The sequence below is a fragment of the Falco rusticolus genome, chromosome 2, assembly GCF_015220075.1.
Source record: "Falco rusticolus isolate bFalRus1 chromosome 2, bFalRus1.pri, whole genome shotgun sequence".
NCBI lineage: Eukaryota > Metazoa > Chordata > Aves > Falconiformes > Falconidae > Falco > Falco rusticolus.
The window spans coordinates 83,571,842-83,598,724 of NC_051188.1; the positions used below are offsets into that span (position 1 = coordinate 83,571,842).

At 38.5% G+C, this 26,883-nt stretch overlaps 1 protein-coding gene across 1 annotated transcript in view; it reads right to left on the minus strand.

Annotated features, from left to right (window-relative positions):
• Positions 1 to 520: 520 nt before the first annotated feature.
• Positions 521 to 26,883, minus strand: part of SYTL5 (synaptotagmin like 5) — a 64,735-nt gene continuing 38,372 nt past the window's right edge. Inside the window, exons 9-17 of the mRNA XM_037378446.1 lie at positions 23,748 to 23,840; positions 19,639 to 19,704; positions 18,530 to 18,708; positions 17,619 to 17,721; positions 15,286 to 15,447; positions 11,573 to 11,681; positions 9,947 to 10,082; positions 7,158 to 7,366; positions 521 to 6,565 (exon numbers count right to left, since the gene is read on the minus strand). Of these exons, the coding sequence (XP_037234343.1) occupies positions 6,423 to 6,565; positions 7,158 to 7,366; positions 9,947 to 10,082; positions 11,573 to 11,681; positions 15,286 to 15,447; positions 17,619 to 17,721; positions 18,530 to 18,708; positions 19,639 to 19,704; positions 23,748 to 23,840 (1,200 nt within the window). The 3' untranslated portion in view covers positions 521 to 6,422. The remainder of the gene's footprint in view (positions 6,566 to 7,157; positions 7,367 to 9,946; positions 10,083 to 11,572; positions 11,682 to 15,285; positions 15,448 to 17,618; positions 17,722 to 18,529; positions 18,709 to 19,638; positions 19,705 to 23,747; positions 23,841 to 26,883) is intronic.

Sequence of the window (26,883 nt, forward strand, 5' to 3'; positions counted from 1 at the left end):
CTGAAAGTGTAAATTGAGTGTTCAAATGCTTTTTGCTTTTTCTTTAAAATAAATAAATAATTCAGGACCAGTAATTACAGAAAAGTTGCAATTTGAACATACCTGGACTTTCAGGTGGGCAGGAGCTCGAACTAGGGAAGAGGTGGGAGACTCAGAGATGGAAGGGAGGACCTGAACATGCAGGGTTAAGCCACACGTGAAATAATTGTCTAGCAAGAGGGAAGAGAATGCTGCATTTCCCTTATTCTTAGAATTGCATGTTAAAACAGGTTTAATGCTTGTGAAATAAAAAATAGCTTAAAAACACATGAAGTGTAGAAATTAGGACAAACAAAAAAGCAGAGAGCGTGACACTTTCAATGGCATCCCACCTCTGAAGATAGGCCAGGCCTCTTGCATTATTCATCACATGTAAGTGAAGTAATGTCTTTACCTCAGTGAGATAATGTGGGATATTCCTGGGAGACATTCTTATAGCTTGCTGTAATGCATTTTAGGAGAGACAGGACACAGCAAAGTTTTAGTATTTTAATTTAACAGATAGAACAGTAATCTTGACAGCAGCTGCAAATGTATTACCAGCCACCTTTGTCCACAAAACTGAACGTACAGTGCACAGTACAAAAATGTTCTGGGCAGGAAACATTTTGTTTTGTCTAAACTTGGGTAGAACTTAACATACTGCTAATACTGTTCATGTCCAGCAGAATAATTAAACAAAGAGCTAGCAACAGATCTTAAGCAGAACAAAGGCAGAACGAGGGATACGTGACATTCACTTAATTGCTACAATGAATGACTACACTTGGCTGTAGGCAAACCTTAATAATTAGAACTATCCTCAAAAATACGCACGGAGCTGTCAGGAGTAGTAGCACACAGATATATATATATATATATATATTACTGCCACAAAGTAGACCTGCTGAAATAACTAATCTAAATAAAGGCCCAAGATGCAGCAAGGGTAAGTTTCAAAAGCAACCTAAAACACACCTAAAAAGCAAGCTGAGATTCACCTTCCGGTGTCAGTGTCAATATACACAGTATAATTAACACTGTATTAATGCCACTTCTCAAACAGCATTTGCAAAACATGAAATTACCAGGCAGGAAATTCATGGCACACAGTGCTAAGGTTCTGCTAGCGTGCTTCTCAGTATCTCCTGCTGGGCTATAGTAAAAAACACCACTACAAATAGAAGTCTGCATCCTATTTTGGAATTCATCACATGTTCTAACACCATTTCTCTAGGGTTAATAAAAATAAATAAATAATTGTAATTTTCTAGAAACTATTAAAAAAAAAAAAAAAGAGGTGACAAAGCGCATAGACCAGCTCTCATGAGATAATTACTTCTGCCATTGTTGCAAAGTGCTGAAAATCAGTACTGTATGTTAGGGAAGTAAAATTTCAGGTTTTGCCTCATATAGGTGAAAATAAGTGGGACTATCACTTAATTGCTGCATGCTGCCTCCTTCCAGATACTGGTGTATCCAGATTCAGGTAGAACATTCTGGTGAGGGTTGCAGAACTGAAGTGAGGGGTGAAGGAAAGAGGGACCCTTACAAAGATACAGGTACAACCCTTACTATCTTATGTGAATCCACAAACTAGACAGCTGTGGAAATAGGACTCAGCTCTGTTTTGAAGGTGTAAGAGATCCAAGCAGCCTTTCTCTTCACTGACTCTACAGAGCACACTGCAAACTTTATGTGCCTGAAGCTGGGCAATGTGCATATCCCTCAAGAAACCAAAATTCTGCCAGTCTAAATGCAACCTTCCTGTTACCTCTTCTTATCAATTAGCACCAGTGGATGCTCAATGGCTGCTCTGGTGTTACAGTTTAGCTGATGTTTTGCAGACTACAACTTTGAATAAATGCACTTGGCAGGGCCTAACCAGGCAGGACAAGAAAGATAAAATAAAATAAAAAAATGCTTCTTTCATGCTACCTTAGCATAATCTGCATTGGAAGATGCACAGAAGAATAAGCTTCCAGTCTAATGCATCATGATCAAAACATGCTCATCATCCCGATGCCTTCTCTCGTAAACCATCTGCTAAAGCATCCAGTTGGGAAAGAAGGATCAAAATGTGGCATCTAAAAAGGCATTCAAGGAAGGCAATGATACTTGGATTTCCAACACAGGAAGATGGCAACAGAATCCCTCAGAGGCTTTGCAGCTTTCCTCCCACCCTTGCTCAAATGTAAAACAATGCAGGTGGAGGAGATGGGGAGGCCATTTCAAACGTATTTTGACCTGCTTTTGGCATCTAAGCATGCGAGTGAGAGCATCAACATCTAGAAGCCTAAAGCCCCCATATAGCTGATAAAGTGAGCAGAGAAACTTCTGGAGAGCAGGGCTGGATACTAAAGTCTGATGGCAGAACTTGGAGAGCCCTCAGCATCAGCTCTTTTTGGTGGATGCTGGCAATAACCACACTGCCTAAAGATTTATTTACTGTCCCCACTTGACATTTTACAGTAAAAGTTGCACTTTTACTCTTCTTTAATGGGTCAAACCCTCAAAATCTGATCACAAGGGGGAAGAAATAGTGATGAAAGCCCTGTAGTTACCTTGCTAGAAAAATATGTATCAGACTAAAATACACTGTGCAATGCAGAGAAGATTTCTTCACCACTGACGCATCTTCAGTTATTCAAGTCTGTGTGGAAAAATACTTTAGAAATATCAGCTCTGCTGTGTCTGTTTACTCAGGACAGCAGTTTATGAATCAATATTAAAATTGTGGCTATTTTCTCCTAAAAATTAACCTTGACTAAACCATTCATGTGTCTTCAATACCATAAACATACATATACAAAAGGAAGGCTTTGGCCTAATTCCTGGCTTTGTGTCTTTTTGTTCAGCCTAGTAACACACAGTACATGATGATGCACAATTATAGGCAATTAATTCAAATATCTGGGAAACAAGAAATCACATCTGCAGTTAATCATCTTGTGCTTTTTCCAAACCATAAATCAATTTTGTAAAGGAAGAGAACAAAGATGTAAGAGATACAATTAAATGAGACATTTTCCACAAATCAGATGTTTCCTACAAATGTGCCAATAACATCATAGAAAAGCAAAGCTTTCCAAATTGCTCTAGTATTGATATGATGCTCATCATCCCTCCAAGGCTCATTTGAGGCAGAGTGTGATACCTATTATATGCTACCATAATTCAGAATTGTCACAGCTAACCTAGAAGGTAATTCCACCGTAATACTCCAAATCCTATCAACAGCAAACACAACCGCCTTGGCTGAAACCACTTCTCAGGTGAAAGTGTTCCTTTCATATACTGAACTGCAGTTGACAACTACAGCCTATTCATAGCCGGGTCTATAATTTCAGGTGCAGGCCTAGAGTGAAGTTTTGGCCATTTGGAAGGAAAAAGCAGAATTTAAAAGCCTGCGTATGAGCTGGGTGGCACTTCCCAGGCAAGTCCATTCACCACAAACTCTACCATAGGACCAAAATAGGCAGAAGATGTAGTAAAGCACAGACTTTCCTTTCAAAGCAAGACTTGATTTAGCTAAAATGTTCATGCTTAGGTGGTTAGAAAATACTGTTCAAAAATTAGACAAACTCTTGTACTCCATGTAAAAATAAATGGTTTGGTTCAGTTCAAAATTATTTTAAGGTTTTCAATTTTGCAAGAAAAAAGGTGTCCATTTTGGTGTCCCACTTCAGAGGATTTTTTGTGTTCTTATTATTTTTCCCATTTTCACCGTCAAAATGAAATGAAACAGAACTATCCCATTGCCCAGTGCTCCTCTACAACTCTAGCTGGAATTTTGCCCTGAAGAATCATTTTCTTTAGATTTAATAAGCTTTACCTTTTTGAATCAACTTCCAGGAAGTGAAAAATCAAGCTTGTTCCTCTATGTCAATATAATATTATTATTCCCAAAATAAATAAAGGTTTGCAGTACAAACAACCAAGAAAATTCAGACTAGTTCTGTTAGAGGGAGGGATAGTTCAGGTGGCAAAAGTTATGTTTGGTTTCACTGGGGATACTGATACAAAAAAACCCAACAACCCAAACCTAATACTTAAAGGAAGACTACTATGATAAGAAAATGGTCATAAATGTATGTGCTTGATATTTGTGCTCTGATTTATCAGTTCACAGCATCTGTGGCATAAAATGAAAAGACAGCTAAAACTAGACTACACTTGCTCCAGTGCCCAATTTGAGCAGAACTTCAGAGAAAATGAAGAATTGATAAAGAAGGAAAATAAAGTCAGTTTCCTTGAGCAAGTACTGACTTCTGGTTCCCAAACAGATTCTCCAAGGGAATTTTATTTTCAAAGAGGACTTGGTAATTTCTGAAAGTTGTGGATCTCAAACTGGGCAAAGCAGTACCTCCAATGATTTTTTAAAGTCATATCAGAAAATATTCACAATGAAACAAACTGTTTTATTAAAACTAAGATACTGTTTTTAACAACAACAAAATTATCTGTTAGTATTAGGATTTTAAAAGACTGCTTGTAACCTTCCCCACAGTTGCAAGTCACTCAAACCAAAACCAGTATACAATATCCTAAAAAAAAAAGGAATGGACATCACATTTTAAGGTTTTGGATTCAGCTTTAAATACATGTACATAATTGTACACTAAAACAGCTAGAGATATCAAATTTCCAGCTGTCGTTACTCTGGCTATTCATATTCTGTTGTTCAGTCTAGATTTCTTGCAGGTTCTGATTGTGAAGAACAACATTTGTATCTCAAAAAAAAATCAGATTTTATGGTCTTTGTTCTTCACAGAAATCTTTTGAATACTGATGTTTTGATCTACAGGGAATGATACATTCTTTGAAATTTTGGGGGTTTTCCAGTAATCTATGTAAGGATTGTATTTCCATATATTTCAATTTGTTTCCTTAGTACTAATACTACTTCCAAAAATAAAACATTTGAGGAGAAGAATAAAAAAGGTAGAATGGCTACAGATTAATTTACCAGTTCAAGTAGGAAGCTTTCTAATTCTGGAAAATTCTGAAGAAATGTTGTTCAGTCAGTTTACTGATCTTCCTTTGTCTTATACCCTGAGCAATGACATGCCACACAATTACATTATCATCCAATCTTGCAAGCAGACATGTGCTGTCCTTGAAAAAAGATTATAATCTTATCTCATTACGGTAGGAGTAGCCCACAACAACTATTCAAAACAGTATGCTCTTCACAGATGACCTGTGTAAGTCCCCAAAGGTTGGTGGATTTAAGCAGGTGTAAAATCACTTTAGGAAACCAAGTAGCAGAATTACTGTTGAACAATTGTCACAGTTAATAAGATTAATGATTGAATTGGCCAAACCTCACTCTTATCATTAAATCTACTGTTAAGTTGCAGGGGGATATTCAGGAGAAAAAAAGACCTACTCTGGTTAATAATTAATGTGAATGGGCATGTGTTTGAATCCCAGCACATTCAGAGAAAATTCCACGGTTGTGCAAATCAGTCTGGCCTGTGCTTTACACGTCACTTTGCTACATGATCTGTTGAATGAAGGTCTCAGATAACTGTCTCCAAACGCAGTATGTGTCTCATCTCAGCGATGTATGAGATGGGGACAGGCATGTGAACATACTCCCTCTGTATGGCATCAGAAGGTCTTGGCTAGAGCTGTCAGCTGAATGAAAAACACAGTAATGCCATGTAGTTCTGGAAACTGGGGATTTGTTATGATTTATTTTCATTAGAGGCTCTTTGATTACATTGAACCAAGTCTGCCTTTTATACGGTGCACTAAACTAACCCAGAGAATGCCAGGACACCAGCACCGTACACCAGCTCACCTGCTGCCTATTTCTAGCGTGCAGCACAGTGCATTGGCCTTCCTTGGGGAGCTGCCCGGTGCCAAGCCTGCCACCCTGCACAGCCCAACAAGCAAACATGAGAAAGGAACGTTGTTTCTTATCCTTCACAACATTATGGCTTCTTATCTTTCAAGTGCCAAAGCACAGACTTGCCCTGGATCTGCTTCTATGGTATCACTGCTGTCTCCTAGGCCATCTTTGACCCAGAAGGAGATACGTAAGCCAGGCATTACTTACAAAATTACTAACTAGAGAATTTTCTGACTTTGTGCTCCCCATAGGCAGAGGTGTTCATCAGCTGCACACCAGTCACCAGAAGGGACAGAGAAAGCCAGTCCGATCTCTGTACGAGGTCATATTCTCACTGGCTTCAGGTAAAACATAATCCGTACAAGGAGCCTGGGTTAAAAACATGCGCATGAAAGTGCAGAATGCATTAAAATCTCACTTGGAGCCTTAATCTCCAAGGCAAAGAGTACAACAACTTTCCCACTTTCAAATGGGCAAAGTGACGAAAGCCTGAACACCACCGAGGTCAGGAGTACCTGTGGTACCCCTCAGTAGTTAAAGTCTTTCAGAGTCTGCGTTTTCCCATGCTGGATCTCAGCATTAATATCCCCTCCACAGGAGCTCCCGGACTGTCAATCATCTTCTGCCAGAGGTGCTGCTCTTCCCCTTGAGAGTCCATCCAGTCGACCTCCTTACCATTACTTACACCTGGCAATTATAAAAACACGAGGTATTTCTCCATGTTAGTAAGCAGTTATTTAACATCCTTGCTCATTCGCTCCAACAGTGTATAAGAAAGATGATAAGCGCTTTACACCACCTATACAGGGAGTTACACTGAAAACAGGTGGCTCCTGGAGAGCACCAGCTTGTCATTAAACTTTGTGGCACATGGACAGAGGCACATAAACCTCCCCACTCTGCACCACAAGAAACTTTGTCCTAACAGAGGAGGAACGGATTCATGCCTCTTCCAGATCACACCTTTGTCAGCAGAAAGGCTGTTGCTGGACATAAGTAGTCTCCTCCTTCTCACCAGGATGCTAAGAAACACTTCCAAGGTATTCCCAGTTGTTCTAGACTGTGCAGAAATACAACTGGGCACCAAATTTCTGTGTCTCACTCAATGGAGGAAAGAACTAATCTACAGATTACATGTCTTCTCTCTCTTGTCTACTGCCCCAAGTTCCCACATACTTGCCATATGCTCAGTAACATTTCTGTCCATATACACGAATCATGTGGGGTGAGGAAAGAAAGCAGCATAAGGAAAGCAATCATGAGTCAGATGGGTCCTCACCATTTCCAGTGCTCAAACGGACACCTCCCAAAAAAATGTTACTGGAGAGCGACTCCTTGTCCCACACAGTCAGCTCTAGGCAGACGTTATGTAGATCCCTTGAATTCAAGCCACTGAAAGCAAAGGTATGATTCCACTGGGGGTTCACACTCTTTCTTATTATGGGAGTTTTGTGTTTTGTAGCTTTGCTGTCATCTGGGAGTAGGTATCTGGGAGATACAGAAAAGGAAAACTGAGTATGTAGAGTGATTGTCACATAATATTAACATATAATTACAATCATATAGAGGCTTAAATGGGATCAGGACCCCAACTTCCCACTGTTAATATATCTAGCATGTACTTGAAGTGCATATTTCACATTTGTGCTCTGTTTGTTCTTCGGTTTGTTCATCAGTTATCACCAGCAGAAACTTGAATTAGGTCTCCTTGCCTCAAGTCTTGGGTCTTAACCACCATCTTTTTAATTCAGTGAGGATAAATATGGACAGAATCATAAAAACACTGGCTAGAAGGAGCCTCTGGAATCACCTTATCCAGTGTCCTTCCCAAAGCAGGACACGAGGTCCTCCAGAAAGAAATGAAAATGACTGATAAGGAAGGAACTTCAGCAGCTTTGCATCATTAATTTGAGTTGCCTAAAGCCCCATTCAGTGCAGAAACACAAAAGCTGTGAAGTCTGACAGGTTCTTCACACTTCACGTTCACTGGAGAATTCCTCTAGTGAAACTAGAAGAATTTAATACTCTAGTTGAAAATCAGAGGTCTCTACAAATTTTCAGTCTGTACCTTCTCCTTCAGCAAAGCTAATGCAGTAACTATGTGGTCGCACATAAACACTAAGGGGTCAGACATACAGACAAATTGCATCACTAGACCTCGATCAGGATTCCTGTGCAGGCTTTTACTTGACAATAAACATGAGCTAGTTACTACAGTAGGCTAACTGTGGGCTAATCTATGCCAGATTACCTCAAGCTAACAGTGCAGCTTAGACCACTGCAGCATCTCAACTGGTTCATGGCAACTTGATTGAGCATTTGGCCATGACACATGGCAGACCAGCAGTCCAAGGTAAACGGGGTCCTGTTGCACTGTACTGAATGATCCACGTCAGCAGTAGCTGACACCACTAACTAATTATAGTCCGAAGAATTATTTGCCCCACTTTGCTACTGCTAGTGTAAAAAAACTTTGACAACATTTTCTCCCTGAAGTCTGTTGCGACCTCCAGGTGGGAGCGAGCTGCAGGGGTATCAGACAGTCTGTTTTCAGTAAAAGGAAATGCCTTCACACATGTTAGGAAAAGAAACATGGCATGGGAGAACAAATGCATAGGAAGAACAGCTCAAACTTTTCTGCATGACGTCTATGAGCTTAGTGATAGTTTGAATCACACTACAACATCAAGATAAATTTTGTTGGCTCCTCCAAGGCATTAAAGCTGGGATGTTTTCTATGATCTCCATTTAGTAACAATGCTCAAACCATTACTAATGAACTACAGCATATCTAAAAGTCAGCAGTTCTGAAAGCTAGCAATAAGAGCAAAAACTGGTAAAGAGAAACGCTTTAAGTTATCTGTTTTTTCCTAAATGTAACACTTTTAACATATAACTTACATTTATGAAAAATCCAGTATAATGAGGTATGCAGGATTATGGTCATTTTATTCAAAACAGGTATATTCTAAATGTAACATTTTCTGTATAGTTTGGATTTTGACTGTCTGACACAAAATGTTGCTTATCTAATAAAAAGGTGCATATATGTCATACTCTGTATATTTTTATGTATCCACATGCATACAGGCACATGACACAGACCTTAAACTTTTCAAAATTATACATCTTTAAAATCAAACCTGAAAGCCATCAGAGCAGAAGTTTTAAACATCTTCTGTCAAAGAATATTAAACGTTAACAAGACACTAAATTAGAGTTAAGACGCTATGTTTGAAATCAGTGACAAACTTCCTTGGAATCCTCAGGGTTTAAATGTGCGCCTTGACACTGTGCTGCATGCCAAAGAGCTTTCCCAATTAAGCACTACGAAAAAACCCCAACCCAAAACTATGTATAGTTTAAGTGAGAAAACTCTTTTCTCACTTAGCATATTTACTGGAATCAAAACAGAATTTCCTCACACACTTAATCAGTTTTCTTTTTCTGTATGTTTCAGGTGACATCCATTAGAAAGAAGCTCAACTTGATGGAGCGTGCCAGCTTTTATAGGTGCTATTTGCAGTTTTCCAGGGAATCCAAACAGACTTCTATCTTCCTGAAAATAAGTTTCTTATTCAGGACTAGTCTGGTTATTCCTCTTATTAAAAAATATGTACAGTTTCAATTTACTGAAAACGTAAATGCCACCATCAGATCAGGTATCATCTCCAGTGTGAGAGCCCTAATTTACAATTTCTTGCCTTCAGGAGTGATGAATATTCACCTACCTCTCTCTACCAACTCAGTGGAAATGTTTTCTTTTCTAAACATTATATTCTATAACAGCATGCACATCAGCACACTGGATACTTATGTATGAACAGTTCTGTTTCTTGACTGAGTGGTATGTAAATACAATTGTATTTAACCGCTGGGCCAAGTCGTACCTCTCTGCCCTTATTCCACAGCATTCTTCTCTTCAGCATACTATTTCAAGGTGCCAGTTGCTTTTCAGGACTGACACTCCATACACACATATAGAGGCATATTGAAAAAAAATGGGTCAGCCAAAATGTGATTCAGTGCAGCCATTAAAAAAATGGTGAGAAAAAAACCCCCACAAACCCTTTCACGAATGTGTCGGATGTGCCTCCTGATTTCACTGCTGTTAAATTCTTTGCTTCTTTGATGAGGACTTCTAATATACCTCCAGATGGCATGTGAGAGTCTCCCTTTTTTCCTTTTTTAAAGGTCTTCTTTCCTATACATACAATAGAGTTGCAACATCATCATCAGAAATTATATATACATTGCAAGGCTGTAGGCAATGTAGATTGTCTTTCCTAGATTTTTAAAAATCATCTAATGCGATGGGATTAAAGTATTACTTATAAGGAGATTCTAATTCTCTACGGGTAGAGAAACTAATAAGGCTGAGGCAGAAAAATCACTCCATATATGATAAAGAACTTGACCATGTAACTAGCTAGTCCTTGCTGGACACAATAGGGTGCCCCATCTGAAGTACTGTCTGGTAAGTATTTGTGGATTACTATGCTGAACGCAAAGAACTGCATGTCCTGTATGTCTTACCCTCTTTTCAGAATCCACTTCCACCACTGATGTTAAGGCAGCCCTACATCACAAGAAAGGTATAAAAAACTCTGTCCCAAAGCTTAAAATGTAGAAATACACCAGAAGTATTCTGTGTGTAAGGATGCACTGCTCCTCAGAGACCATGACAAAGGACCAGTGCTCACTGACACCCTACTGCTTTCAAACAGCAGCATGAGGACACGTGTACTTGCTGCTGCTGCAGATTCTAGAAGGCTTATCAGCAGGGATTGTACACACTCATTAAGGCTAAAAAAATCAGAAAAAAAAGATCAGGAGTGATGTTAAAACGTACTAATTTAAAAAAATGCAGATAGTGATTATCTGCACTTTTTAGACATCAGCTCTTAAGAGAGAAAACCATGGAATTACTGGAGGGAATGTCAACTGTCCAAAAAAAAAGAAAAAAAAAAAAAAAGGTCGTCATATATCTATCAAATTCTAATGCTAACAAGCAATACCATCACTAAGACAGTGCTATATCTGTGTCTGGTATATACATATACACTCAGGTGCTACCCAGTGATTGCCTTCACTTCAGATGATTGCTGTGCTTCATGCTACTACAATGTGAAAAGTTAGTAACTGTTTTCCCCTATTCATCGCTGATGAAAAGAATGGCTCACCCTAAAGAATTAAAATAATATTTCACAGGACTGAATTACAGCAGTAATACAGTAAAACAGAGCAAAGAAAACAGTGTAAAAAAAAAAAGTGAAAATGAGGAAATAGGTATACTTAAGGACAATTAAGCACGAAGAACTAAGTGAAGTTATTATTTTGATCAGTTATATGCTGTATATAACTAGCTGAACAAAGAACCCACAGACTATGTTACAGACTATTCATTTCTATGTGGCTGCCCTCAATCGTGTTATCTAATGTCTGCATTTTTTTTAATTAGGTCACAGCCATGCATCAACACTTGACTGCACACTTCTCTCTCCTTAAGATCAACGTAACAGAAGAGGATGGAGCAGGAGGAAAATACTCACAGTTCAAAATTTCCACAAATAAAGACAACTAGCATATTTAAGTATGATTTCAATCTTCAGTAATACCATTACTTCACCCTAGACGAGGATTTTTAATACTCAGAGGGATGTTGTCATATGCTGCCATTAATGTTTGTTTTACCTTGAAACTGCCCTAGAGGAAGCATTAGGTTTCTGTCTGGGGGAATGTAACGTAAAACAACTGTCAGTTCTCCTTTATATTGAAGCCCAACATCTGTCACAACCTCCACCTGAAAAGAAAAAAAAACAAACAAAACCCCCAGAAATCCAGCTACGGTTAATCTTTCACCTTTTGATTTTAATTTTGTTGTACTGATACAGTACACTTCTTAAACATACCAAGCCACTTTCAGATAATTAGACATTCCAGACTGAATGCAATCATATTTCAGAAAACTATGAGCCAGGGAATGCAAGCTCCCAGAAGAACGTGGCATTAGACACTGTTCAGTGAACACACAAAGGAGAGAGATATCTTAACATGAATAAGTGAAGCAAACAAACAGAAAAAACCCTCAAACTTATTTCTGGACATATAAGCTGTAGCTAATTTAAGCTGACATTCAGCCCTCATTTCCTCCAATCAGTATTTTAAACCATAATCAGTTTCATGTATTTTAGAGGAGTCATTCCTGAGTCACTCTTGCAACAGAGGTGTGGGGAACAAACGCAAGGGAAGAGAGCAGAGCATAGCTCTGAAATAGAAAAAAAATATTGAAAACTGTTATTCCCAATGTCTTTCTCCTTTTCTACACAGCTACTATTTCTGTATATTTTTGTTTTATAAATGTTTGAATCTTGGTCAGAAAAAATGCATTCAGTGTGCTTCAGAACATCCTTGATGAACATCAGGCCTTCACTGATGTGTGCTGAATTTCCATTCACATTTTACGAAGTGGGAAACTACATTTTAAAAACAAAAGATACAACAACACAGGGATAACATGTTATGCCACTTCAAACTGATTTCTAGAAAAATAGAGTGCAGTGAAAAAATGTGTCTTGCACGTTTACATTAGAGATCAGGTCTATGAAAAACTCAGGCATATGCTAACCTCACTCAGTGATGTCACTAAAGGAGGTGGAACTACCTCAGATGCTTGCATTTCTGTACATGCTCCAGTGCTTTGGTTTGGGTACAAACAAACAAATCTTCCTGATGTCTATAACAGCAGAAAAAGCATATGTATAAAGGGAGAGGACCCTCAAGTGTTGTAAGACACACTCCAAGGTACCACACAAGCCTTTAAAGAACTGCTTATAGATGAATGTCTGATCTGTGACAGTATTTCTCTCAGATGCATTCAGCTTGTTTCCTGACTCCCCAGGAGAAGTCAAAAGTCTATTATCATGAGAAAACTGAACCAAAAAAAAATCCACCAGAAATACATACAGCAATACGCACAGAGTCATCATTGCCTTCATATCAGACTCCAGGCTAAGGCACTAACCATGTTTAATGGAGCTAAGGATGGGACAGGGAACAAAGCAGTTTTAGTGATAACACGGCCCTTTTGTGACTCAAAAACAGGCATTCCTGCAATGACTCTCAAACAGTCCTATCTCCACCAGTGTCTGATGCCAGTTGCTCAACAGAGGACAAAAGAAAACCTGTGGTAAATGGCTGTGGAATACTTTGCACACCATCTAAATCTTGCCAGTCAGACAGCTCACTTGTGGTCTAAACTATGCAAGTTTAGGATCAAGTTTCCCATGAAGGCAGCAAATATTATTTTTTTCTGTTCTACTGGTGGACAAGCGATGGTATAAGTTCTTACGTCAGGAACAATTTGTCAACCTCCTTGCCAAACCCATATACATAACAGGGCGCTAGACTCTGCCCCCTCTTTAACAATAGAACTATTTTATCTTTTTCTGATTTAATCACACTCCTCTTGAAAACAGACATTCAATGCTCACAGAAGTAGGTCTTAAAGTCTCCAACCTTTTCACTAAAGCAGCTAAATGACAAGTAAAGTGTAATAAAACCTGGGGAATTTCACCGCCATTCCTGTCTCTATCGGGCAGTTCATATGAGAGAACAGCATGTGATTTGCATGTGTATTAACCTGAGCTTTTTTTAAAAAAAAATCAAAATGCAATAATTGATATTATTACCTTTGCTGATCAAAAATCTTAGCAGCAGTTTAAATTTAGAAACATTATTTACAACAACTTAGGAGGCAGAGACCAATTCTGTCTTTGCTTTCTTTGGTAAAAAAGAACTCATTTAAAAATCCTTTTAATGGGTTTGGAAATAATCAGACAGCACCTTCCAGCTGGAATGGTTTAAACGCTTAGTGCCTCGTTACTTTTTTCCTGAGCAGGAAAGCTTCGTGACTATCTTTTTTATTTTTTTCTCTTCCCCTTAGGATTAAAAGAAACCACCCATACACACACAAATCCCCTAAGACTGACATGAGATGAAAAGAAACTACTGTATGAGAAGAAGCTCAGTTTGAGACCCACATTGCGCAAAAACTGCAAGCAAAACAAATACTGGATGTGTATCTTCTTGTTGTAGACTGGTGGGTACCGTATAATAGCAACATCTGACACCAGCCAGAGCTATGACAGCGATTATTAGACATTAGTAGACATTTCTTCTACTTCAAGGGAACCCAACGAAAGCAATTTACATGAAGTAAGCTTGTAAGGAGGACAGTATAATTTTGGCCTGGACACAGTGTTGACTGAAACATGTTTGCCACTTTCTTGTCCTGGTCTCACTTTGCCTGGACCATGAAGGAAGGGCTGGTGGTCACGGTAGCCCTTATTAACAAAGCTGAACTAGAAAACTCGGAATGATCCTCCTTGCCACTTATAAAGTGTGAAGTATGTAAGTGTTCAAAGAAGAGACCAATTTCCTTATGTATCTTCTGGCAAATTAATTACTAAAATATAAATTTGTGACAGTTTAGATGTAGGCCCCACTTAGCACTATACCTAGCAATCAATTATACAGCAGTCACATCCATTTCCCATCTGAGAGAAAGGCACAAATCAAACACACCCTCCTGAAATCTGAAATGTAACACTATTTCCTTAAATATAAGGAACACAGAGCGAACAAGTCATCTGAGTCAATCTCCACATCGCTTACGGTACAGCCTTGGATTTTTCTGCAACAAGAAAAACACTCTTTCTGAAACGGCAGTCTAAGCCACTGGAATGCCTGGGGATTCTGGCTGCAAGCAAGGCAGGAGCCTTTAATCCTCTAGCTTACAATAGCATTTTGAACCTCTTCCTGCTTTGGCAAAAGTGTTTATTTTTGAGTGTGCCCTAGACACAGAAGTCGTCCTATCCTTAGTTAAGTGCAATGACAATCTTGTTTCAGAGACCAATTGATTTGCCTGCTGAGAAGCTTTATCTTGTGCCTTCCTAGTTAAGGTGAATAAGAGGTTAAGAAGTCATTTTGTCACAGCTGAAAGGTGTAAAGCACTTAAAACTGAAACCAAAAAAGGTCTATTTCTTTAATAAATTGTTAAGGGTTCAGTAAGGGGAGTGGTAGGAAAGTCCCTTGTTTTATGTACTATTCTTAAAAAGTAATTTCTTAACTAGGTCATTTTTCCACTGCGCTTTATTACGAGATGAACTTATACTTTATTAAAAGGTGGGGTTTCTGTTTGTTTTTAAGTAGCCAGTCATGTCTACCGTTTTCATAAAGACTTTAAATCCAATATGATTTGATTGAATAAAGAACAAAGATATTATTTTTATTACCATATTAGACACTCATAAAGTCCCATTTTATAAACACATTCCAAAGGAAAAATAACTAAGCCTTGGTAATTTCGCTACACAGCACATTCACTGGCCCCTGAAAACTCTTACCTTGGGCTGGAGCACAAACCACTCATCACACTGATTTTCAAAGTTCCAGGAATCAAATGGAATTTCCACCTCCCCAAGGAAGCTGTTGCGTCCGAATCTGTCATAGTGCCAGACAGAAAGCTGCAGGGTCCTGGTTTCTAGCTGTGTGTGACTGATGACATACTACCAACAGAAAAAAAGTAAAAGAAACTCTCAGAATAAGCAGAAATAATAGTTTCCATGGAGCCTTTTATAGCTCTAGCTCAATTTCACAAAGCCCACAGCAGCTAACAAATGAAGCATGAAAGATTTGTTTTCTTTGCAAACAAGATTGATCTAGCCAGAAAACTCACAATGTTAAATCTAACTCTCTTCTTTGCAGTATACATACAGTGGTAATTGTTACTATCATAATTGTGTTTTTTCTGTATTACTTACTGGGTATTTATGACTATAAAGTAAATTGTGACGCTTAAAACTATGAACCTGCTCATTTCTTATAAGTCTATGTAAAAGAAGCAGTTCGACATCCAAGTTTAGTTCGTAAGAAGAAACCCCCACTGGTTCTTTCACTCTGAAAAAGAGTCCGCTATACACTACTTCCTAGAAATAGTGTTATCTCCTTTTCAATTGTATCTTTGTAACTTACAAAAAATTGTTCTAAGAACAAGTAAAACTGCATCTGCAAAGCATGCACCAAGCGTATCAGTCTTAAGAACCACTGTTGGGCTATTAAAAAACTCCTCTGAAGAAACACTGTATTTTAGCAAATACACAGAAAATTATAAACATCTGGAAATCTAGCTCTGCACACACTGCTTTTAGCAAAAGGCCTATTAATTCCCTGAAAGTCACCCTTCTCCTAGTGTTAGCTGAAGAGACCCAGATGTCTTCTTTTTTGCATCAGGAATAACGTCTGGACACAGACACGTATTCTCCAAAAGCTGAAACAGTCAGGTCAGTTGGCCAGCCACACAAGTAGGCTATTTGTGTACAGATATGTCTGCAAAGCTTAATCCTAGATGCCAACAATTCCACTGTGAGAGATGCCGTATTTAGCAACAATGGGATAAAAGTCAAAGAGGGAAGATACAGACAGATTTAATTATTTTTCTTTTCTTCTTTTAACAGTAGTTACACTTGGGATGAACAGATGCAGCTCTTGCTTACCTACCCACAATTCAAGCAAGCCCTCTGTTACAATTCGCATTTTTAGCAAGCTGCCAGGTGCCATCCTCAGCAAGTTTTCTACCAACAAACATGTTCAGTACTACGTTCCTTGCTAAATAGTCTTAACACCTTTTTTTTCCAGTTCAGGCAAGTCTTAACTTTACTACAAACCATTTAAAAATGAGGCTATACAAGAGACTTTCCCTTGGCAAGCAGTCTGGCCAGACCAAGTGTGTGCATCTGCAGAATGGTTTTGTAGCCACGTTAAGCCAAGTATACTGGCCAGGGAACATCTTTTAGCCTCTAGTTTAAGAAAGTTATTTAAAACATCGCTGAAATTACAAAAGAGAAAAAAACCAAATGTCAGGACAAACTAAAAAGTTTCAGGCCTCATGACAGCCTGCTGGGATAACTCTCATCAATTGCCAGGAAGGATAATCATGGGGAATCACCAGGAGCCTTGCAGTCCAGGTACCAGACAGGCAGGGAACTGGGCAGACACTCTGCCCTTCCCACCTGCACCACAGAGCTGAGGTGGTGAGTAAGATGCTTGTGAGGAGCTCAAAAAAATTCACCCTCTGTAGTGGATGTGGGTAAACAGCAAGGAGAGGAAGAGTCTGGGCATTGTGCTCCACCAGGCCTCAAGAAATTAATGTCATTGCCTTTTGCAACAGAAAATTAACTTCACCACAGCTCTTTAGGAAGGCAGGTAGTGAAACTGTTGTTGGCATTTTCTTACCAAAGTCAGTTCTGCTTTAAAAATAAATTAAAGCCTCCAGAGAAATTCAGATCTTATGGGAAAAATTTAATTTACCTTAAAAATCAGTTAGATGGGAAGCTTTAAACTAGCTTTACTGCAGCATTAGTTGCTAACTTAGGGTATACGAAATCTTTAAGGTGCTTTTAACAAATCTGAGCTCAGGTTAGACGGGAACATAAGTTTTGAAAGAGATCTATGGAAACTAATACAAGTTTTACCTGCAAAGAGGAGAACCAAAGAAAAACACTCCTCAATGCTGAAAGCCAGAACTTACAACTCATAGGCTAGAAGTTTTTGCTTAAATACCTTCCCTTTTGAGGCATCTCTTCCAAATTCTAATTCCCATACTGGAACACATATAGAAAATGCCTATAAGCACAAGTCGAACATTCATCCCAGCCTGAGAGAGAGACAGTGTTCTCACCTTCAGTGTTTCATTAAATTCTGGATTGGTGCTGTTACTTTTAATTTTGGTCTTGCGTTTACTTTGGCGGGACTTATCAGGCAGAAGGTATGCTTTGACATATCTGCAGATCAAGTAGGAAATTATTAGTAAGGAATAAAAATGATCAGTTTGAGCAAGGACCTGACATCGCTACATCAGCAACACGTATGTGGAAATTAATTTTTGCAGTCTAAACAACATACATACGTAACACAGAATGTGTGAAACATGGAAAGGTTTTGTCTTTATCTACAAACATAGCAATGTTAGTCAGATAGGATCAGAATAACAAAAGGCAGAGCTAAATTAATTTACTTATCCTCAGAAATGCAGAAAGCTTTGCTAACACTTTCCCTTTTGTAGTATGTGAGAGTGAAGAACTTCATACCCTACATACTATAGGATTACACATGATTAGAGATACTAATTATTGCTTCCTCATGAGAGAATTTACATATTATACTGAAAACTATAATGAGAAGCTCAGAAAACAAGGTCTTTGCAAAGTGAATCTATGGATGCATGAAACCAAAGTTACCTCTATCCCCCCATCCCTCCCAAACATTACTCCTCTTACATACTTTAGTTTTGATTCTAGAAGAAATAATTTCAACCTCCCTATTCCTTCATATTTTTTCCCTTTTACTACCAAACAGGTTGATAATTCAAATAATCTTATTTTTTCCCCAGAACAGGCACATGTTGCCCTAAGAAACATACTGAAAATGCATTTCCCACAGGGAATCCAAACCCAGCTATCATCAGAATGCTGCCTTGTAGCAACTGGATCCTATGAATTCTCGGGCTCATACAGCAACCCCAGAATACAGCACGTGACATGGTGGAGGACACCACTAGCAGAGTTTAAGGAAATTCTTCTTTGTGCTTACGGATCAGTCCTCTGCTTCTTCTCATCTGCAAGAGCCAGGTTTCTGCAACTTTTCACCAGGATATTGAGGGCACCTGTTTTGTAGCTGTAGTTGATGTTGAGAAGGATTTCACCACTGACCTTCACGTTGCCATAGTCACCAGTTTCACTATATACACTCAGCATGCTGTTAATGCTAGTCTGGAGGGGGAGAGAAAAAGGTCTTAGAGGCTTAAAAAATTACTCTTTTCCAGAATCTGGGGGTTTTGTGCAGCTACAGCCTTGCAATATTATCACACTTGTTAGGACTTGCTATGAAAACAGATTATTTCGTGGAACAAGAATACCACCATTTCATGTGAAAGGGAATGAGAACTATAATTAATGATAGCTTAAATGTCTAGACAGTTGATGTTTTCCCATGCAGGACTGAAGCCTATTTATAAACATGACTAAATCTAAATTACCACCATTTAATTCATGCATGAACTGAAGAGCAGACGGGCTACATAAACTGTAAGCTCACGTAAGTTCCAAGCAGAAAAAATATCACCTGTCTGGCTCACTTGTCCACCTAATTTTTACTGAGTCTCATAAGGCAGCTGCTGATAGAACCATTAGAAAAAGTTATAAGGAGGTTCCCTGTAATACTAGATGGTATAAAACCATATTTGTTTAAAGTGACACCCACCTCTCACTAGCAATTCTACAATAATGAGCAAAATTCAATATCCACCATTTCTGCAATTTTCCTAAAGCCAAAAAACTTTAGCAATAATCCCACTAAATTTTCCACTGCAACATAAACATGTAATTCCTCAATTTCTTTTTTTCACTCATACCATGCAGAGTATTGCTATGAGGATTTCCTCTTCCAAAAGATTGCAATTATGAAAGAATTAAATATTTTTAAAGAAAACCAGAGCAATATGCATGTTGCCAGAACTAAAGGCATTCGAGAAATCTGATGCATGTTTTCCTTTGAGTCACTGAGCTCAAAAACATATAAAACCATCTAAATTCTAACACATAGGAACCTTGCAAGACACACAGGTACAGTCTTCAGCAAAAAGAGAGAAAAGAGAGAGAAACCTTAAAAGTAAGCTAAGCAGAGGATTCAGGAGAACTCACAGTATCACCATCTGTTTCAGGCACATTTAAATACATCCATTTTCTGTCAGAGCCTTCTGTGGAGTTCTTTAAAGAAGGCAGTGCAAAAGATCAAGAGAAAAGACCATTAGATAGCTGCAATAAGAAAGAGTAAGTGCAATAAGTAAATCTTTACCTACACAGACAAGTAAAGGGAGTTTGTACTGCAAAGCCATAGCAAGCAAGAAAAAGCTACCAGCAAATCAGAGAAGTGCTGTTTTCCATATACTTCAAGTATTGAAGGACACAGAGCTCAAGGTAATTAAACAGAAATGAAGTATCAGCTGTTTCAAAATAAACAAATTACATTTTAGAACACCAGCTCAGCAGATTTGGATTTGTATCGGTTTGTATTTGGATTTGTCTTCACGTCTGCATGAAGACAATCCTCACTTAAGTCAGTCAAAAGCTAAGCATTCATATATTGGTAGAATCAGCACCCTTGTAAAAAATCCATTTATCTGTGGAGTTTGTAAGAATAATGAAAAATGCACACAAATATTGAAACATGATGCTTGTTTGGGAACAAATAGAATATGGGGGGAAATATTTTCATCCCTCTGCTTGCTACTGCAGTATCCAGAAATCTCTATTAAAGACCTCAAGGGAAACTACACATTGATCCGCTTTCTTCCAGCTGCTGGAAGGAAGGAAGGAAGGAAGAGCACAGTCAAGGGGAAGAGCCACACAAAAAGAATTGGTCTGTGACAAAACTCAACTCTCCCAGCACCTCGCCTAACGGCCCTGCAGCACAGAAAGCTGGAGGAATAAGCAGGCCTGTGTCAATAATTTAATGACAGACATGAAAAAACAGAACAAGCAATCATTACCCATAAAGTTAATTTTATATGTCATATAGGAATAATAAAAGGCAAAAAAAAGTGCTGGGGTTTTTTTTTTTATTATTTCTGCTGGCCTTCTTTATCCTTCCTTTAAAAAAAAAAAAAGAAAGAAAAGAAAAAGAAAAAAGAAAAATGCTTGTCCTTTTAATCCTTTGCATAATTGGCTGAAATTCCATGAACAGGACTCGTTAAAATTACTAGAGCATTATGAACACACACAAACAAATTCATCATATTTCCTCCTGTTCCTAATATGCTTCAAGCTAAATCCCAGTCTTTATCATTTATGCATTTCACCTAAATCATATGTGAAAATGGGCATCTTTGGACACCCTTGGTGAACAGTATATGCTACAAAATTATCCCTGTAACAGAAAAGTAAAATTTTTGTGCCCACTTCAGAAAACAAACAAGGTTATACCAACACCAGGAGGTGGATGAGTTGTTCCCTGCTGAATCCAAATACTCTTTTTCTTGATCTTTAGGTAAGTGGGCAGCAAGGGATAAATGATTGGGGTAAAAAAACCCTGAAAGTCCTGAACAAATAAATGACCACTGAGCCTAGAATTTATGTAAGCACAGTTTCTGAATTGCTTGCAAACTCCAAACAAAATAACACAAATTTAGTGGAAGTATTTAATATACTTGACTTTCTTCTCCCACAGACCCTGTTCTGTGGCATTTACACTGGACTTTACATATGCTAAATGTAATGACCTTAAGAAATCTACTCATTTTCCAGCTTCGTAAGTAGTAAACGGCCACCACATATGAAGGATGCAGACCCTCATTTTAGTAGCTCACCAAGAATTATACTTGTTTTGCATCATATCTTATCGCTGCAGTAAGGCACTGGAAGAATTCAGTCTCACTGATTTGATGGGTCTTGACAATGACACATTAATATGCTTGGGAGAGGAACTGGTGAAGGATGCAGGGAAAACTAAACACAAAGTTCATGTGTTAGCTTTAGGAAAACACAAAGAAAAATACTCTAATGCTGAGATATAGTTCCTGTTCAATGTCACTTTCCATTTTCATTTTTGCTTACTCATGTTACAGGTAGATTTCAAGTTTCTTTACCCTTTGAAATATTTCTTCCTTTAACTCAAATACTTGTTATCAGAGTACCCATGCTATCCTTTAAATTCTTACATTTGAAAAAACAAAAAAAGAAATCCATGCAGTTAAAGCCTACTGTTCATTAATAACATTATTTCAATGTGACTTAATAGTACACAGTTATTTGACAGGTAAGTAGATGAAAAAAAATCAATACACTGCAGAAGGCTGAAAGGCTTCAGCCAAGCAGAGTAAAGGCAAAAAAGTAAGAAAGAGGGGAAACATCAGTAACACACACTTAATGGGAACAAAACCCACCAAAACCTGTAAAATTAGCCTGCTTTCACAGGGAGAAGCAGCTTACCATTCACAACTTGGCCATTAATATAGCATGCAGTGACACTAAAAAACATGTCATGGTGAATACAGAGAAACGAGAGCATTCAGACGTGAGATTATCTTAGACCTACAGCTCTGGAAAAGCTGTGCTCTGCCTAAGAAAAAGGTCAAAGAGAAATCTACAGCAAAGGACAAAACCCAATGCACAGACAGAAGGCTGCCTACAGCACTGAGAGGGAAGGCTCTCTAAGCGCAGTTCCGCAACTAGTGGCCTAAACACAGAAAGCACTTAAGCACCTGCAACCTCGTATCAATATTCAGAGGAAATAAAAATAATTTTGTCTATAAAATCCATGGGAACAAAAAGTATTGGAGACAACGAGTAATAGTTATCCTTGGGTAAGTGGGTCTAATTAGACCAGTGTCAACAGGCCACTTTTGCTCAGGTCTGGTTTGGTGTGCGGTGCCACACAACGCTGCTGTAACAGTCTTTCTGTGAACTACATAGATCAGAAGTGAAAAGGGTCTGGATGGGGCCAAATGTAAGATACCGAAATGCCCTGTGATGGCAATTTTCTCAGCCCTTTCTCCTCCCCAGGTAAGCCAAGCTTGGATTCAGCCTACTCCATCTCCTTGGGATCAAGAACTTCAGCAGCATTCCCCGGGCCCTGCTTGCATGGGGACTAATGTGGATGCAGTCTAGAAAGGACAGTTCATTGGTTACTGCCACGGACCAAATTTTCTCTTCCCTTTTAGCATGCAGACTTCTCATCTCTCCTCATCCTTTTCAACTCTCTCACCTTCTACTTGGAATTTGTTGCAGTTTTCTGATACTCTGTGTGCTGACCAGAGCTATTCTTAGGCAGAAGTCATGAAGAAGAGTGGCCAGAGAGGGCTCCGCCACTTTTCTGAAGATGCTTTCAGTTGCCCACATCCTAAGTGTCAGATCCCAAAACTGGGGTACACAGCACTTAGTCATAAATGAGACATGGTAAAAGCTTTTATCACCCATTTTCTTTCCCAGAGAATAAGACTGCATAATGAACTGCATAAGGCTTGTTACACCAGTTTTGCTGCATCTCAAGTACCTGTTACAACCTGAAAATGCAGCTATCCTTTTTAAAACCATCATTAAGTTGCAACACTTGAGACAACTGCAAGACTCAGACATCTGATTTACAGTATGTAGTTTGTGGGTACGACAAGAAACAAAAGCATATAACAGAAAAATACTTTAATTATTGCAGAAGGTAGAAAAGTTGTCACCAACAAACATCCCCAAGTATCTCCTTTCTCACTGTAAAGAGAAATACTTTTCAGATGTGGCTGGCATAGCAATCATGTCACGAAGAATGAGAGAAGCTAAGTTGGAAGATGGACAATGATGCCACAGAGTGGTATTTATGCGAACAAAACAGACAAGTATTTGTGTCCCAAGAACCTGAACAATCAGAAAGTGGTTTGAGATGGAAGATCCCACCACAGCCTTGTTCTCTTTATTTCAAGTAAATTAAGATAAAGTGCTCCTCTGCAAAGCTGAGAGTCACACACTGCAAACACCTGGTTTGCCTTCTCCAAATGTGAGCTTGCTTGTAACCTGAGCATGTGAGGAAATCTGCTGATGAGTATGAATGATTTATCTTTCCATGTGCTGCAGAGTACAGCATTTTAGCTTTGAACAACATTAAAAATATAATAGAAAAACTATCTAAATGTTAAAGGATGTTTCTCAAGTGCAGGATGAAAGACAATCTGCTGCTAAGCGGTATGAAGTTAGAACTCCTTTTTGGAGGAACAAATGGTCTTTTGTGGAAGGACAAAGCATATGTTTTCTACTTGAGATCTTACTGTTGATAATCCACTTGTCAATTGTCCATGTTTCCTTGAATAACGAGAAGCCACTACGTCATCAATGTCTTCTTCTGTTTCATCCAGATAATCCTAAATGAAAAACAAGCATTTTAGTCATCGTGTTCTGCTCTGTATTTGGTCAGCTTCTGTTGCTTAGTTTTGTTTCCTGTATTTTCCATTTTAGGAAGACTGTGCAGGATGCACTCAAAATTCTAATCTCTAGAGGAATTGTGATTTACATTTTCCACATCTTTTTACAGGCACACAGCATAAGGAGAAAAGACAAGTGTTACAGTTTCAGGGTTCAATTTATTAAGAACTGAAAAACTCGACACACATACTTTATATCTTATTCTGGAGGTGCATACCTTTGCATGGCCAACAACCATGCACATAAACAAAACCCACTCCCATGCCTACTAACAATCTCATGTGAACTACCTTATTCTACCTTACTACTCTTTGCATTCAGGAGTTCAGGTTTGGAAATCTTAAAGGGACATGGTGAGAATTTTTCAAACCTTAACAAAAGAAATGAGTGAATTAAGGTCTGCTACCAGGGGCCAGGGGATCACAGATACACTGGTTTACCTGAAGACATTTGTAGCCAGAAGCTGTTAGATGACTGACTTCTTGGTTACAGTCCAGGTTCCATGTTTTTACAAGACATATTCTTTACAATCCAGTTTTCCAATGATGGTCCGCATTTATATCAGTCACACACAAATGAGCAAGCACACAATTTGCATTACACTTGCACCCTTTCATGCTGCCTTTGGTGACAGGCAACAATTTTGTGCACACAATCATTAACATAGAACCACTTTCTAACAGGTGGTGCTGAAAGCCCTGGGTTATTATTCCAAATAGGAAGAAACTTGTCCCGCCATCATACACACAATATATTTGAGGGGTAAACAAAAACCCCAGTTGATGTGCATATTTTAAAAATAATTAAATTCCTGTATTATTTTAATAATTTAAAAAATGGAGAAAAAAAATCAGTAATTACACAGTTTCATATACATGCCTGAGTTTTAATAAGACTGGACTGTAACATCTTTAGCCCATATACAGAAAAAAAATATTCATTTTTTAACACAGCAGTAAAATCTAAAAATAAAAATAATCTGCTTGATAGTCCTAATAGGACTGATAACTTTAAGTAAAAGTTACAGGGAAAAAACCCCCAACAGATAGATATCCTATTAAGCATAGGTTGGAAATTTCAAGCAATCATAAACCTTATGGTAGGTATTTTGAAAGACTGCTTTTAGTTTTAACAGAAGTTTAACAGAAGTCAAATGTTCAGCTTCCTTATACCTGCTTTGCAGCTATAAAAGTCTTACATGGCGACCTACCTCATTCTTTATTGCTTAGTTACTTTCACTCTCTTAAACTAAACAGAGAAGAACTGTATTCAAACTCGGGAGTCTCAAAGACTTCTACGCTAATCAGGAAAAAAGCAGAGAAGAAAAGCTGCTGGAGAGTTGAACTGTCACAGTTTATGTAAAGATCTGCAGAGCATTTGTCATTAGTATGCATAAAACCATCTGGTACATCACTTCTCTGCTCCAGTGACTGAAATAAAACCAGTTGAAAGTGATGCAAAATTTTCTATTACTGTTTTCCAATTGTAACTTCATATCTAGTATTAGGCAGAGGAAAACCAGGACAAGTCATCGCTTTATTCGGGACCAAAATGTACATACTGAAGCAAACATTCCCCTTAGCTTCATGTTCTTAGAATAAGCTTCCTCTGCTGGTCTCTTCTCTTTCTAATCTATTCAGGGCACTGTTACCACCCCATAGAAAAAAAGAAGTCACAGATATTTTATACTCTAAGGAAGAATTCCTTGGAGACCCAGGCACAACAGAGAAAACTGTATCAGGGAGACAGATTGAGAGCTGAATCTTCAAAAGTAAAAACAAAAAATCCCCTAAAATAAAAACAAAATGCCCCACCCTTCACTTCTACTCTCCTCATTGACTTCAGAATTCAGGTGATGTACTCAAGTTTAAAACAAAATTTGTTTTCCTTTCCCATACGACAGGAAGAAGCAATTCTGGTAACACATGCAAAAATCTTTCCTTTATATTGTTGTATACATACCTGTGGACTTTAACATAAACAGTGCTACATTTTTGTTGCTGAATAATTAAATACAGGGGAGAAAAAAAAGACAACATCTTCAGACTGGGGTGTTTCAGGTCTAGACACTCAAAAAGACAACATCTTCAGACTGGGGTGTTTCAGGTCTAGACACTCAAACATTAAGGGCTTCAGTAAGAGTCCTAACGACAGCTAGCTGACTACCATCTTCTGTCTGCAATCGGATATCTAAAACTAACATAAATAAATAAATAAATAAGTCAGCCTATGCTCTTATTCATTTTGCACCACAATGATTATGTTTCTCAGGAGGTGTTACGAAACTGCAACTATGTAACTGGGTAGTGTTATCAGCTTATTAAAGTTAGAGCTAGTAGGACATTAATCTCATCGTCTCCAGTGGGGGTTCTAAGACACACATTACCCAATTACTTCCAATAAAGCAGCTGAGCATGTAATGAACACTACTTGGTCAGGAATTCAACACAACCCTCCAGATAGACTGTTCACACACGAACACAACACAAGATTTAACTGATTCCCCTTGATACTCCTTGATAAATATGTACTGCAGTTCGTGGGTTTCTGGGGGTTGTCTCTTCACTGTCAAAAGCAATGTTAAGTTAGAGAAGCAAAATACCCATTCAATTTTCCAGCTGATCTCTCTGTATGTGTAATAGGTTTTCCTGATAAAGCTGGGAGCAAAGCAGCTAAAAACCTATTCCCACCCTTTCAGCTGATAAATTCCAGCAATCTGCACATCCTATTGACATGTGGCATCTCCCACCACTGCTGTCACAGCTCCCATCACTCAGGAATCAGAGACTGAAGTACTTCAGCTAGCTCCACCAGTTGGCCAGGAGAAAAGGAGGTATAACTTTTCTCAGGCTGCAGAAGCTTTTTTTACCCTTCATCGGATCCTTCTTTTTGCCTTTTCTGTCAAGCACCAAATAAATTCCAGCAGGAATACAACTTTTATCTCAAAACACTGCGTACTTAATGAACATAGGGAAAGACTCT